The sequence below is a fragment of the Pelophylax lessonae genome (genome assembly GCF_965119305.1).
Source record: "Pelophylax lessonae genome assembly, chromosome: 3".
NCBI classification, from domain to species: Eukaryota; Metazoa; Chordata; class Amphibia; order Anura; family Ranidae; genus Pelophylax; species Pelophylax lessonae.
The window spans coordinates 285,684,973-285,700,065 of NC_138770.1; the positions used below are offsets into that span (position 1 = coordinate 285,684,973).

The 15,093-nt window shown below is 47.2% G+C and overlaps 1 protein-coding gene across 23 annotated transcripts in view; it reads right to left on the reverse strand.

Moving 5' to 3' along the window:
- Positions 1 to 15,093, reverse strand: part of DLG1 (discs large MAGUK scaffold protein 1) — an 818,929-nt gene that overhangs the window by 60,925 nt on the left and 742,911 nt on the right. For all 23 annotated transcript variants that reach the window (XM_082251441.1, XM_082251439.1, XM_082251438.1 and 20 more), the window contains one exon: positions 12,184 to 12,234. In XM_082251441.1, the coding sequence (XP_082107567.1) occupies positions 12,184 to 12,234 (51 nt within the window). The remainder of the gene's footprint in view (positions 1 to 12,183; positions 12,235 to 15,093) is intronic.

The following is a 15,093-nucleotide window of genomic DNA, read 5'->3' on the forward strand; positions in this document are numbered from 1 at the left end:
AAATTATAATTAAACTTATAAGCAGATAAAAACAATTTATGTGTCTCACTCTGGGGGGAGTGGGTACCTGTTTAACAGACTCCAAGAATGATGCCTGCTTGGCCCACCCACAGGCTCCTGGATGGTGTGAAGTGTCCTGTAAAGCTGCAGGCAGGCAAAGCAGGGCCAGTTTCACTGTACTGTTGTGGCTTGCGCATGTGCAGTGTGAAGCTGGCTATACAATATTAGGCAATTACAGCTGGCTCTGAAATCCAAGAAGGCAGCCCCAAGAATCTGAAGGGTGAGAAGAATCGATTGCAAGGAAGTAGGGTTGCACCGATACCACTTTTTTAAGACCGAGTACAAGTACCAAAACCTTTTTCATGTACTCGCTGATATCAATACTTTTTTGTGACAGTTTTCAAAGCACAATACAGACTAATGATATCTTTTTATGCAGCACTGATGGGTGGCACTAATATGCAGCACTGATACGTGGCACTGAAAAGCAGCACTGATTAGCATAACTGAGGAACACAGATTGGCCTCACTGCAAAAAATATTAATAAATATCTTCCATGTTGTTTTCCCAAGTCAAATAGTTCCATCAGAATCGACGACCCATCAGATTTAGTTTCCGTCAGAACACTGCAACGCCCATCTTGGTACACCCTGCCGCAGTAAGCCTGCAGTGGACATCTTGTTACACCCAGCCCATTCACTATATGGGCTGGGTGTAACGATGTCCGCTGCCGCCGTCTGACTGCAGGCTTCCTGCAGCGGAGTGCAGGGTGTACCAAGATGGGCGTCGCAGTGTTCTGACGGAACATCACTTTCTTTACCAAATCTGACGGGTCTCCGATTCTGACAGGACTATTTGTCTTGGGAAAACATGGCAGCTGCGCGCCCCTGCCAGTATGTTGTTGAATGTTGACAGTGTGCTGACTCCCTCTGTCTTTTCTCCGCCCACTAAGCACTGGAGAATTTGCCAGGTATCAGCATTGATAACGATACTAGTATCAGTGCAACCCTACAAGGAAGATTTCGCTGGACTCCATGGACTACTTGGCACCTGTTTCTTAAAAATAATAAGCTAAAATATTTGTAGTTGCTGACTTTAGTTTTCTACAGACTCAAGTTAAGCTCATCTTCAAAAGGGACAAGAGAGGAAGTAATGCAGGTACATTAAATTATGCTGCTGCCCTCGAGATTGCAAAGCTGTAAGGACAGCCTAGTATAATCCCTCCCACTCCCATTACAGTATATCCTAATTTCATATTGTCCACTAAACTGCAAAATACAACGGGGCAAAGATAATACATGTCGATTGATGGAGACTAACTCTCTGTATTTCTAAGCACGTACAAACAATAGACACAGGCTAGAGTGTTCTTCAAAAAGTTTTTTCACTTTTTTTTTAAACTAAGTCATATATATATAGTGCGGAAATTTTTTGAAGACTCCTTGTACATAAAGAGAAGAAAAACTGGATTTTTGTCTTTTTGTAAAATCCTTTTTTCCCAGTTTCACTGACGGACACAGCTCCTTGTCTTCTAGACCCTTCAGCTTATGCTGCTCTCTCTTCAGGAGTAGGACTATTTTGGCTACGTCCCTGATACAGTCCCATTGGGTATACATCACTTCCTGCTATATGAATTCAGTTTGTAACAAGCAGTGTCAGAAGAATACATAACTCAACCCAACCGAGGGGCGGGTGCTGTGCCCGTCAGTGAACCTCAGAGAAAATGATTTTACGGTAAGACAAAAAACACAGTTCCCTTTCGTTCACTGACGGACACAGCTCCATGTCTTCTAGACCCTTGGGATGTCCCAATGCAGTATCAACATGAGTGGTGGGAAAAAACCCAGCGATACATATAATTCCCAACAAGGCTAAACATAGCCAACCGGGTAAACAGCTCAACCAGGAAAAACTGGAGCTCGCCACCAGGAAAAGAAATACCCCTCAAGAGGTGGGAGCCTTTGCAACTGCAGCCTGCAAAACTTTGCGGCCAAAAGCAGCATCCGAAGATGCAAGTACATCCACCTTATAAAACTTTGTGAATTTGTGTACAGACGACCATGTAGCTGCCTTGCATACCTTAACCACTGACGCCTTATGAAGGAAGGCCCAGGAGGCAATAAGCGTCCTCTTAGAATGCGCCTTGACAGGGAAAGGAGGAATCTGACCCTTAATAGAATAGGCCTGCACAACTGTCTGCCTGATCCATCTAGAAATGGTCGTACCAGATGCGGCCTGCCCCTTACGAGGTCCATCTGTAAGAACAAAAAAAAAAAATCGGATTTCTGAATCTAATCAGTCACCACCAGGTACACCCGAATTGCCCTGACTACATCCAAGGAACGTAGAGCAATTTCTCTAGGATGTTCGGGTTAGGACATAAGGACGGCAACACAATGTCTTCATTCAAATGAAACCCCAAGACAACCTTAGAAAGGAACTCCTGACAGGGTAGTAACACCACTTTGTCCCTGTGAACCACCAGGTAAGGTGACCAACAAGACAAAACGCAGCCAATCCGACAGACTACGCGCAAAAGTGATAGCAACTAAAAAGGTCACCTTCTGCGACAGATTGAGCAAAGGAAGTTCACAAATTGAGATCCCACGGAGGTACCAGGGATCACACCGGAGGAGCCAGATGACAAACTCCCAGCACAAAAGTGTGAACCAAGAAGTTTGCCGCCAACGGCCTTTGGAAAAATATGGCCAAAGCGGAAATCTGGCCCTTGATGGTGCCCAGAGCCAAAGGTTGATCTACACCTATGTAGCACTGCTCCCTAGGGAGCTGTGTGTGGATTCTCCTGGGTTACCCATAGCAACAGTCCATAAAACTTATCACTTTAAGACTTGGCTCAGACAATGAACAATCCAGGGATTTTATTTTAGAACTTGGATGGGAGAAGGGATGAGTGGGATAATCCAACTTGAACTATGCACAATTTCTGAGGACACTAACTGTAATTATTGTGGCTGTGGCTGACTCAAACAGCCCTCTGTTCTTCAACACCTGGCTTTCAATAGCCAAGCCCTTAAAGCCAGAGACTGTAAAGCAGGATGGAAGATTGGTCCCTGAGACAGAAGATCTTCCAAGAGGAAGTTTCCAAGGAATGTCTGCTACCAGCCTTACCAGGCCTGCGTAAGACCGGCAAGGCCAGAAATACTGGAATCCCTTCTACCTCGATTCTGTGTAGCAGTCTTGACAGAAGTTGTATTGGAGGAAAGGCATAAATCAGATACTACCCCAAGGGGCCACCAAGGCATCTGCCAGAGGATCCCGAGACCTTGACACAAACATCTGCACCTTCCTGTTGAGACAGGAGTCCAACAGGTCCACATCAGGGGTCCCCCACCGGAGACATGGCTGATGAAACACCTCCAGATGAAGGGACCTTTCTGCCGGATTCAACGTCTGCTGACTGAGATAGTCTGCTTGCCAATCCTTTACCCCCGGAATTTGCACAGCAGAGAGGGCCGAACATATAGTTCTGCCCACCTCAGAATGCCGGCTACCTCCCGGGCCCCCAGGACACTCCTTGTGCCCCCTTTATGGACAATGATACGGCGGTGGCATATGTCAGGTTGCATCTTCCCCGGGCATCCTTGCAGATGATCCGTCCACTAAGACAGACAGAGTCTCATCGCCCGAGTTTCCAGGATGTTTATCAGCAGCCTGGACTTCTCTCAAGTCCAAACACCTTGAGCCGAGTATATTCCCAAGACACCTCCCCACCCTGACAGACTGGCATCCGTTGAAGTTACTGTCCAAAACAGGGGATAAAAAAATTGCACAGGCAAAGTGCCGGGGAGCGAATCCACCATATCAGAGACCCCCTCGTACCCTGACTCAGCAGGATCCGAATGTCCAGCAACTGCGGATCCTTGTTCCATTTGGCAAGAATCTCTCTTTGCAGAGGTCTGGTATGAAACTGAGCAAACGGAACCGCCTCGAAAGTGGAGACCATCAGACCCAGCACTTACATGAAAGTCCTGAGCGACGACTGACAGTTGGACAACAGGAGCCAAAATGCATCCTGCAACTTCAGAAGTTTCGCCTGAGGAAGGAATACCCGGGCTTACGCGGAATACAGCATCAAACCCAAGTAGTCCAGCTTTGTGAATGGAGTCAAAGCTGATTTTTGAAAATTCAGTGCCCATCCGAACTCCTGAAGAGTTCGCACAGTAATGTCCAAATCGGAGAAGAGGAGACTCTGTGCACAGAGGCAGATCGTCTGGGTAATCCAGTACCTCGATTCCCTTCTTCCATAGCAAGGTCAGCACTGGGGCCAAAACCTTTGTGAACACCTGAGGAGTGGAGGTGAGACCAAAAAGTAACACCACAAATTGATAGTGCTCCGTGCCCACAGCAAAACGAAGAAAACGCTGATGTCAAACATATATTGGAATTTGAAGGTAAGCATCCTTGAGATCGACAGAAGCCAGAAGATCCCTTTGATAAAAGGAAAGCTACTACTGTGCAGATGGACTCCATCCGAAATTTCTGACGCGCACAAAGTGGTTCAGAGCCTTGGGGTCCAAGATTGGGCCAACCTTGCCTTCCTTCCTGGGAACTGTACACAGATTTGAATAAAAACCTTGAAAATAAATCTTCCCGGGGACCTCAGACTCCTGTTGGCGCTGTCAGGAAGGCAGGGGCACTCTGCTTCATGTATTCTGGTCCTGTCCGAAACTGCAAGACTTTTGGACCGCGGTGGGCTCCCTACTGCGAGATCTGACCGAACATACTATCCCAGACACGCCAGAATTTTTCCTCCTGCAGCGCACCAGCATCCCTCTGAGGAAATATAAACTCTCTATTGTGCCCCATGTCCTCTGTGCGGCTAAGTCCTGCATCCCGCAGTACTGGAAGACCTCCCGATCGCCCACCATCAGGGACTGCATGCGGAGGCTGGTCGAGGTGAATAGACTAGAGGATCTGACCCTCACGGCGCTCCACCAACGTGAGAAATATGAAAAGGTATGGGGATACTGGAAGGTCTTCGTCCTGTCGGAACGGGGAACATCTCTGTTGGGTTCCTGAATCCGGACGAGAAAGTCATCTGCGGAGGGAGTGGTCCCCGGGAGCCAGTGCGGAGCGGCCCCCCCCCCTTCCTCCCTCCCCCCCCTCCCTCCCTATTTCCTCGCCCCCCCTGTTGATGTGTGTTTGTCCCCCTCTCTGCTTGTCCTCCTCTTTCTCTTTCTTGTTCTCCCTCTATCTCTCTATTGCGGTCTTAGTTTTACTTGCTGACCCTTGAACTGGATCTGTGCTGCGCAGACGATGAGCCTGCATTGGTCACTACCACTTGTTTGGTGCTGGCGCATGACAACCTTAAGTACCTCCACATGGGCCTAGTGCCCCGGAAACTTGGTTATTTGTATTTGTAGATGCTTACATGATGCACTTGTTTTCTTCTGTCGATGCTTCAGTATTTGTCCTGACCTTTGCACTAGCAGCACGTATATGCGTGCTCTCCTCCTACTTATGTGTTATTTACCTCGGTGATTTACATGTTTTGGTTACATTGCACTGTATTGTACTGTTTATCTGGTTCAACCTTTACAATAAAATCATATATTTGAAAAAAAAAACCTTGAAAATATTCCGACTCTCGAACCGACACAATGACTCCTTGTGCTAACAGGTCCTGCACTGCCCCATAGAGGCCCTGTAGCCGATCGTGAGACAGGTGCAAGTTTAAAGGAAAGAACCTTGCTGGAGGCAAGGCCTGAAACTCGATCTTGTAACCAAACCGAATCAACTCGTGGACCAATTTTTCCTGGACCAATTTTTCCTGAATAAGCAAGGTCCACGGGTCTGGAAAAAGGCGAAGAGGTCCCTCCACTCCACCCCAGATGCGGGTGAGGGTACCCCTTGAGGCTGGGGAACTCATAGAGCCCGCTTTTCGAATTACCAGTCAGTCCAGGGTCTGTTGGAGCCTCCCGCAAAGTTACAGGGTGGATCTGAAACCCTTTTCCTGCAATCCAGATGGACGAAAGGGCCGCTTGTAAGTCGAGAAAAAAAGGACCCCATTTATGACGAGGTTCCTTGCCCCTAGCAACCTGCGGAAGGCCCTAATGATCTCTTCCATAGAGGCATGGAACAAACTGTCTCTTCAGGTGGATTTGTTCTGTATTATGGAACAAACGGTCACCTACAAAAGGTAGATCAGTCAGTACCTGACCAGTATTTCAACCAAATCAAGAATGACCGCATCACAGATACCCTGCTGGCCAAGGGGGCTGCATCCAAAGATGCATCACAAATGCACTGTAGCCCCTGGATCAACTGATCCGCCAGCTCCGGAGGATGTTGCCCCCATTCCAGATCCTGGCGTAAAACATGAGGGGAGAAAAAATACAGAGGGGGGCCCGCAACCACCCAAGCAATTTCCAGAGAAAGGAAGGGGGGGGGGGGGAGGACACTATTCCCTACACCTTGGCATCAGACGGGCACCACTCCTAGCAGGCCACTGCATCATCTTGAAATGAGGGTGCTGCGGCCCGAGGTACGCTATGACTCTGATAGCGACTGCTGTCATGACCAGGGCTATGTGACCTCGCAAGGTGTTTCACTGGCCGGCCAGCCCCTGTCCCGTGGGGCTATGTCGCGACCAACCTATGCAAAGCTAATAGTTAGGTCGCGCTTGCTGGCCAGACTGGCAATACCATAAGGATCTAGGATATCCATGTCGCCCAGTCCGGCTGTTTATTGTAGTTCATGCAGGAACAGGTTGATTGTAGTTCCCACAAGAACAAAAATAATAAAGAAAGGGAAAAAAATGGATTTTTGTAAAATCTTACCGTAAAATCCTTTTCTCTTAAGCTCATTGACAGACGTAGTCCTCCTTGATTAATATCAACTCGGGTTATACTGCCCTCTACAGGAGTAGGACTAGACAGGAAAGAAAACGTTCTGGCCACACCCTAGGGGCAGTCCCAGAGGGTATATCCTCTCACTTCCTGCTACAGCAAATCAGTTATGTCACAAAGCAGTGTTAAGAGAATTTAACCCAACCCAACTCAAAAACAGAGGGGCGGGTACTACGTCTGTCAATGAGCTTAAGAGAAAAGGATTTTACGGTAAGATTTTACAAAAATCCATTTTTCTCTGTCGCTCATTGACAGACGTAGTCCTCCTTGATTAATATCAACTCGAGACGTCCCAAAGCAGTGCCACAAATGAGGGGTGGGAAAATGGAAATCAAAATCTAATCTAGAAGGCGCAACTGGTGCCAACTAGAAGTTTTAAAGGCTCATCAATCACACGATGAGACTCAACTGAAATTCCAACGGAAAAAAAAAAACCCCTCGAGGTAGACCACCGGTCTCCTCAAATTGCAGCCTGCAAAACCTTGCGGCCAAATGAGGCATCCGCCGATGCCATCACATCAACTTTATAAAATTTTGTAAAGGTATGAACCGACGACTTGCACACCTGGACCACTGATGCCTGATGGCGGTAGGCCCAGGAAGTACTGAGCGCTCGAGTGGAGTGCGCCTTAACAGGGAACGGAGGATTCCGACCCTTAATAGAATAAGCCTGTACCACCGTCTGTCTAATCCATTTGGAGATAGTCGCGGCAGATGCAGGCAACCCCTTTCTGGGGCCATCCGTGATCACAAAAAGTGAATCCGTCTTACGGAACGATTCCGTAGTCTTCAGGTATACCCTGATTGCCCGAACCACATCCAAGGAATGCAACGCATATTCCTGAGGATGATTGGGCTTAGGACACAAGGAAGGTAGCACAATATCTTCATTCAGATGAAAATCTGAAACCACCTTAGGAAGAAAGGATGGCTTCGGATGAAGAACTACCTTATTCCTATGAACCACTAGATATGGGGAATGGCATGATAATGCAGCCAGTTCTGACACCCTGCATGCAGAAGTGATAGCCACCAAGAAGGCCACCTTCTGGGATAATGTAAGCAAGGGAATCTCCCTGATATTTTCAAAGGGAGGTTTCTGAAGAACCGACAAACACCAAATTAAGATCCCAGGGCGGTAAGGGCGCGCGCACTGGCGGAGCCAAGTGCCGCACCCCCTGGACACCAAGGAATGAGTAGCCCAAGGCTTCTGAAAGAAGATTGCTAATGCTGAAACCTGACCCTTGATAGTGCTCAAGGATAGTTTCTGCTCAACCCCCTTTTGCAGAAAAGCCCAGATTCGGGTCACCGAATAGGTACATGGGGGAAATTCCAAAGATTTACACCACGCGATATAAGTCTTCCATGCGCGATAATAGACTTTGCTGGAAGTCGCTTTCCTTGCTTTAATTAGAGTAGGAATAACTGAAGCTGACAACCCTCTGTCCTTCAGTACCTGGGTCTCAATAGCCAGGCCATTAAAACCAGCGACTGTAAAGCACGATGGAAGATTGGTCCTTGAGACCGCAGATCCTCCCTGAGAGGAAGTCTCCAAGGAGCGTCCGCGACTAGCCTGTCCAAGTCGGCGTACCCGGCTTGACGAGGCCAGCTCGGAATTTCCAGGATAACTGGAGTTTCCTCCACCTCTATCCTGCGGAGAAATCTCAGCAGCAATTTGAGAGGGGGGAAGACATATAGTAGCCGATACTGCCTTTACAGGCCGTTCAGCGCGTCTGCTGCGTCCGCTAGAGGATCGCGGGTGCGAGCCCTGTTGAGCCAACCTACCAACAGATCCATATCCGGGGTGCCCCAATGAAGGGACAGCTGGTGAAATACCTCTGGATGAAGAGACTATTCCTCTTGATCCAGAATCTGACGGCTGAAATAATCTGCCTGTCCAACCCCGTGATAAATATCGCGGAGAGAACTGGAACAACTGTTCCCCCAATAAGAATGTTGGCCACTTCTATGGCCGCCAGGGCACTCTTGGTGCCCCTTGGTGATCGACCTAAGTCATGACCGTAGCATAGTCCGATTGGATCCGAACCGGGCTGCCCTGGAGCTGCTCGGTCCAGTAAATCAGACAAAGTCTGATCGCTCTCAGTTCCAACACATTTATCGATAACCTGGAATTTTCAGAAAAAATGACTTCCCCTGGCTGAGCATTGGAGACCGAAGCCACCAGACTAGAGCCTCCCTGGTCCGCTCACTCAATCGGATCCGATTGTCCAGGGAATCGGGATTCCGATTCCATATGAGAAGAATCTCCTCTTTGGAGAATTCGGGTATGAGACTGGGCAAACGGTACTGCCTCTAAGGAGGCGACCATCAATCCCAGCCAGTTGACGGACAGCAACATCCAAATCATTGACTGAATCTTCTGGAGTTTCTCCGCATGGAGAAACACTCTTGCCAAGGATGTATCCAAAATTAGGCCCAGATAGTTCAGTCTCCTGGTGGCAACCAGGGATGATCTTTGGGAAAAGCAACGAAAACGCTGATGTCCTGCGAAGATGGGGATATAAGGATAGGCATCCTAAATGTCTATGGACACCAGGAAATTCCCCTGATGCAGGGAGGCCACCACTGTATGGATGGACTCCATCTCTTCCAAGACCAGAATTGGACGCACCTAGCCCTTTTTCCTGGGCATTGTGAACAAGTTCGACTAGAACTCCTCCAAGGAATGGGAACTACCACTGCTTGTTGTATCAAGCTGTCCCCGCAAAGCTTTTAAGCGACCCGGGGATGTCGACTATTGGAAGGGAAGAATCGCACCGGTGGAAGTGATCGAAACTCAATCTTGTATCCCGACCATATGACCTTGTGAACCCCTTTATCCGGGATTCTGGAAAGCCCTGGATCCGGAAACCGGTGAAGACGTCCCCCCACCCTAGAGATGGGTGGGGCCCATTCTGTCAATCCAACGGGATAACAGTGGCTTTATTTAGTCTGGAAATCGGTGAGTCCACTATTGGTGGTACCGTCCATCTTTGTAATGAGGGATTCCTCAAAATGATAGCGCCTAGCCATGCGTTTGGAAATAGCAGGGCTCATTTACGGACGACCCTATTTGGGCAAGGGAAACCCTTCACCATTTTGGTAGGCTTGCTAATACCAAAAAAGGAATATGAGTCTCAGCTACCTCTGCTGGTATAACCTCAAGATTTAAGGTTTCCCGGACAGACACAACTAGTGCTTCCACCAACGCTTCTTGTGCTATGGCGGAGGCAGAAGCGTCCTCCTTACTGTCTGAGGAGACCGTACCTGAGACAACAACCCCAGAAAAGGGACTGCAATGACCAGCTCAGAATCCGTATCTGAGGTATCAGATGACATAGGGGAAGGCGGGGGTCGCTCTTCTTGACCCCCGTCCCTGAAAGGCTACCTCCACCCGGGATACCAAAGACTCCAAAACTGCTGATAAGGCATCATCACAAGTGGGGTACTGGAGGGTCCTGCGGCCACCCTGAGGGGATCAGGTGGGGATACATGTGTGGCAGGGTTCATGTAACAAGACACTTGCCAGCAAACAAAAAAAAATTAATTGCAAGAAAAAAAAATTTTTTTTTTTCTTTTTTTTTTTTTAAACTTAGTCCCCCAGCGCAGTAGCGCCCCTCAGTCTACCTGCTTGGACCCCTCAGAAAGAGAGAGAGAGAGAGACCCCAAGGCTCACCTGATGCACAGAAGTTTCTTATCAACCTGCTTCCAGCACTGTCTGTTACAGACAGGAAGTCTTTGGCTTGCTTTCCCTGGGCCAAGGAGGCGGCTCCGCCCCTTTACACACCTTCCGGCGCCTCCCAATTACTCCACGAGGTGTTTGGTCACCTCAAACATGGCCGCCCCCATGCTGGAGACACGAGGCTACGCCAATATGGCGGCCTCGTGCGATCTGCAGGAAAATGGCGGCGGCCTGTGTAGGATAGCGGCGGCTTGCAAGTTAGCAGCGGCCTGCGGGATGTGTGCATTCGGCCTGTGCGGCCTGCGGAAGTACCTCGGCCTGCGGGAGGTGTCCTCGGCCTGCGGGAGGCTGTGCGGCCTGTGGAAGTGACCGGCTTTCTGGAGGGATGGCGATCTGTGGCTGCAGTAACTCAGGCATAGGCATCGGCCTGTGTACACGCTAGACAGGTAGGATACCTCTATACCTCAATAGTAATGCCTTTTAGTAGTCTGCCACTGACTTCAGTCACCCTTACAGTCATATAGTGACTTTAGATAGTCAGCTCCCAAACCAAGCCTCCTGGTTTCTATTCACAAAAATCACACTCAAATTGGGGGATCTGTGACATGTTATAGGATAGAGGGGAGACCCAGAAACCGAGTGTCCGACCATCCCAGAGAGGGGCCCGCATCCACCAACAAACCCGACGGGGAGAGGGGGAACATTCTACTCACCATACCAGAACCAGGCGGGCGCCAACTCCTGACAGAACCCCTCTCCACCGGGGTGGGGGGGCTGTCGACCAATACGGACGCCGTGACTCTGTTGGTCATTGGCGTCCAAGCGAGACGTTTAACTCGCAGGGTCAGTCCCCGTCCAGTGGGACTATGTCGCGGCCGACCCAGTGCGGAGCTATGGCCTGCACGCGCTCGTAGGCTGAACTGGGGTGACCACTGGACCTCAACATCCAGCCCGTCGCCCAGTTTCAGCATACTTGCTTGAAGATCTCACAGGAACACTGGAGAAAAAAAGCTGTCTAAAAAAAAAAGTATTTCTAAAAAAATCCTGCCAGGACCGAAGATCCTAGCAAGGAATCTAGGTCCTTACTCCTAACTAGACAGAAAAAAACTGATTTGCTGTAGCAGGAAGTGAGAGGATATACCCTCTGGGACTGCCCCTAGGGTGTGGCCAGAACGTTTTCTTTCCTGTCTAGTCCTACTCCTGTAGAGGGCAGTATAACCCGAGTTGATATTAATCAAGGAGGACTACGTCTGTCAATGAGCGACAGAGAAAATTCAATTTAAAAAGAAAAGAATGCCAGCACCGCAGATCCCAGCAGAGAGCCAGGTCCCTACTCCTGACTAGGTAGAAAAAACTTAAGTCCTACAGCAGGAAGTGATGGTATACCCCCTGGGACTGCCTCAGGGGCGTAGCCAAAATGGTTTCCGCCTAGTCCTACTCCTGAAGGGAAAGCAGCATGAGCCCAAGTGTCTAGAAGACATGGAGCTGTGTCCGTCAGTTAACGAAAGAGAAAACATATATTAAACAGTATATTAGTATCCCTTTATAAGTAAAAAAATCTTAAACAGCCCCCCAAAACAAACAACTAAACATTTTAAAATGGTTAAAATAGTAAATTAATTTTTACAAACCTTCATGTTGACTGACAGGTTCATACGATAAAACATATTCTTCTTGACCACCTAACAATAAAATACATACAAATAAGGAGAAAGCCCTACGCAATTATTTCTTTGTTAACCGATCAAGAGGTAAGGGAAAAAAAAAAGGCTGGGAAGCAGAATACTATATTATAAGTTACATCTTCTCAGTATCCGGAACCATTTTAAGCCCACTTTACACAACATTTTATATTTAGCATGTAATGATTTAATTTTTAAATATTTATTCATCTGCTATGAATGTGTAAATGTAACATATCAATAGCCTTGAACCATAAGATCATACAAGTATTTTCAGTAATAGTGCCATTTGCACCAAACTGCAGGGGCTTCTTTTTAGAATTAGTTGTAACCTCTGCTGTTTACCATAACAAGTACTACAATACTAAGGGTTGGCAGACTGCAAGGGTAAATTCATCCACGATTAACTCAGACCTGACAAACTGAATTACCCTTTATCTCTGTATATCTAGCAAAGACTCCAGAAGATCACAGCCTAGGTTCCCATCTCCCTGTCACATTAATTACAGGAGTAGATGTTCTATTTTTCCAGCTTTATAAATGTGTTTCACATTAATAGAAATACAGCAAGAATATCAGTTTCTATTGCATGCAAAGGCCGAGCTTAAATCTCTGGCAGGCAGATATTTCAGATGCAGTTGCAGATAAATTTGTCAGTAAGCAATTCGGCCCATAATTGACAATGGAGAACTAAAAAAAACTCATCTCAGAAGACATTTCAATATCACCACCTAAAGATATATTCTTAATTCTAAAACAAAACCTACTTTTCAAAAAAAGTATGCTAGAAACATGTAACACAATTTAAACTATTTATAAAGTATTATGCATATTATTGTGGGTTTAAGGCAATTCCAGTTCCAATTAAGGAGAAACTGACAGAGACCCATTTCCTGTGTATTTATTCCTACACCTTCCTAGGCTTAGTGACCCTCAAATATACTGCAAAGAATGTTCATAGATTCTGCTTTTTTTCTGCGATTTTAACACATCTATGGCATAGGTCCTCAACTAACAGTGGGTGGGACCCCCTTCTGCCACCCGCAGAAGTGATCGAGTGGCTACTTAGCCACTCAGATCACTTCTGCCTTCTACAGAATCACCAGCTAAAAATAATGGTACTGGAATGATGCCTGTAGGTGCAGGCATCACCCCAGCATAATCACTGAAACCCAAGGACGTATGGTTAAATTGAATTACTGAATTAAACTTGACATTTGAATTTTTTGAGATGCACCAGTATTATAGATACAGTATCTCATAAGTGAGTACACCCTCACATTTTTGTAAATATTTTATTATATCTTGTTATGTGACAACACTGAAGAAATTACAATTTGCTACAATGTAAAGTAATGAGTGTACAGCTTGTATAACAGTGTAAATTTGCTGTCCCCTCAAAATAACTTAACACACAGCCATTAATGTCAGTGAGTACACCCCTAAGTTAAAATGTCCAAATTGGGCCCAAAGTGTTATTTTGTGTGGCCACCATTATTTTCCAGCACTGACTTAACCCTCTTGGGCATTGAGTTCACCGGAGCTTCACAGGTTGCCACTGGAGTCCTCTTCTATTCCTGCGGGATGTAAGAGTCCTTGCGCACCTCCACCTTACGTTTGAGGATGCCCCACAGATGCTCAATAGGGTTTAGGTCTGGAGACATGCTTGGCCCATCCATCACCTTTACCCTCAGCTTCTTTAGCAAGGCAGTGGTCGTCTTGGAGGTGTGTTTGGGTTTGTTAGAGTACGGCCCATTGGCCCAGTCTCCGAAGGGAGGGGATCATGCTCTGCTTCAGTATGTCACAGTACATGTTGGCATTCATGGTTCCCTCAATGAACTGTAGCTCCCCAGTGTCGGCAGCAGTTATGCCGCCCCAGACCATAACACTCCCACCACCATGCTTGACTGAAGGCAAGATACACTTGTCTTTGTACTCCTCACCTGGTTGTCACCACACATGCTTGACATCATCTGAACCAAATAAGTTTATCTTGGTCTCATCAGACCACAGGACATGGTTCCAGTAATCCATGTCCTTAGTCTCTTGTCTTCAACAAACTGTTTGTGGGCTTTCTTGTGCATCATCTTTAGAAGAAGCTTCCCTCTGGGACGACAGACCTGCAGACCAATTTGATGCAGTGTGCGGCGTATGGTGTGAGCACTGACAGGCTGACCCCCTACCCCTTCAACCTCTGCAGCAATGCTGGCAGCACTCATACCTCTATTTCCCAAAGATAACCTTGGGATAGGATGCTGAGCATGTGCACTCCACTTTGGTCGACCATGGTGAGGCCTGTTCTGAGTGGAACCTGTCCTGTTAAACCGCTATATGGTCTTGGCCACCATGCTGCAGCTCAGTTTCAGGGTCTTGGTAATCTTCTTATAGCCTAGGCCATCTTTATGTAGTGCAAGAATTCCTTTTTTTTGATCCTCAGAGAGTTCTTTGCCATGAGGTGTCATGCTGAACTTCCAGTGACCAGTATGAGAGAGTGAGAGCGATAACCCCAAATTTAACACACTTGCTCCCCATTCACGCCTGAGACCTTGTAACACTAATGAGTCACATGACAACGGGGAGGGAAAATGGCGAATTGGGCCGTATTTGGACATTTTAACTTAGGGGTGTACTCACTTTTGTTGCCAGCGGTTTAGACATTAATGGCTGTGTGTTGAGTTATTTTGAGGGGACAGCAAATTTACACTGTTATACAAGCTGTACACTCACTACTTTAAATTGTAGCAAAGTGTCAGCACTGAAGAAATGTCACATGAAAAGATATAATAAAATATTTTCAAAAATGTGAGTGGTGTACTCACTTTTGTGAGATACTGTATATTATATATATTTTGCAGTGCT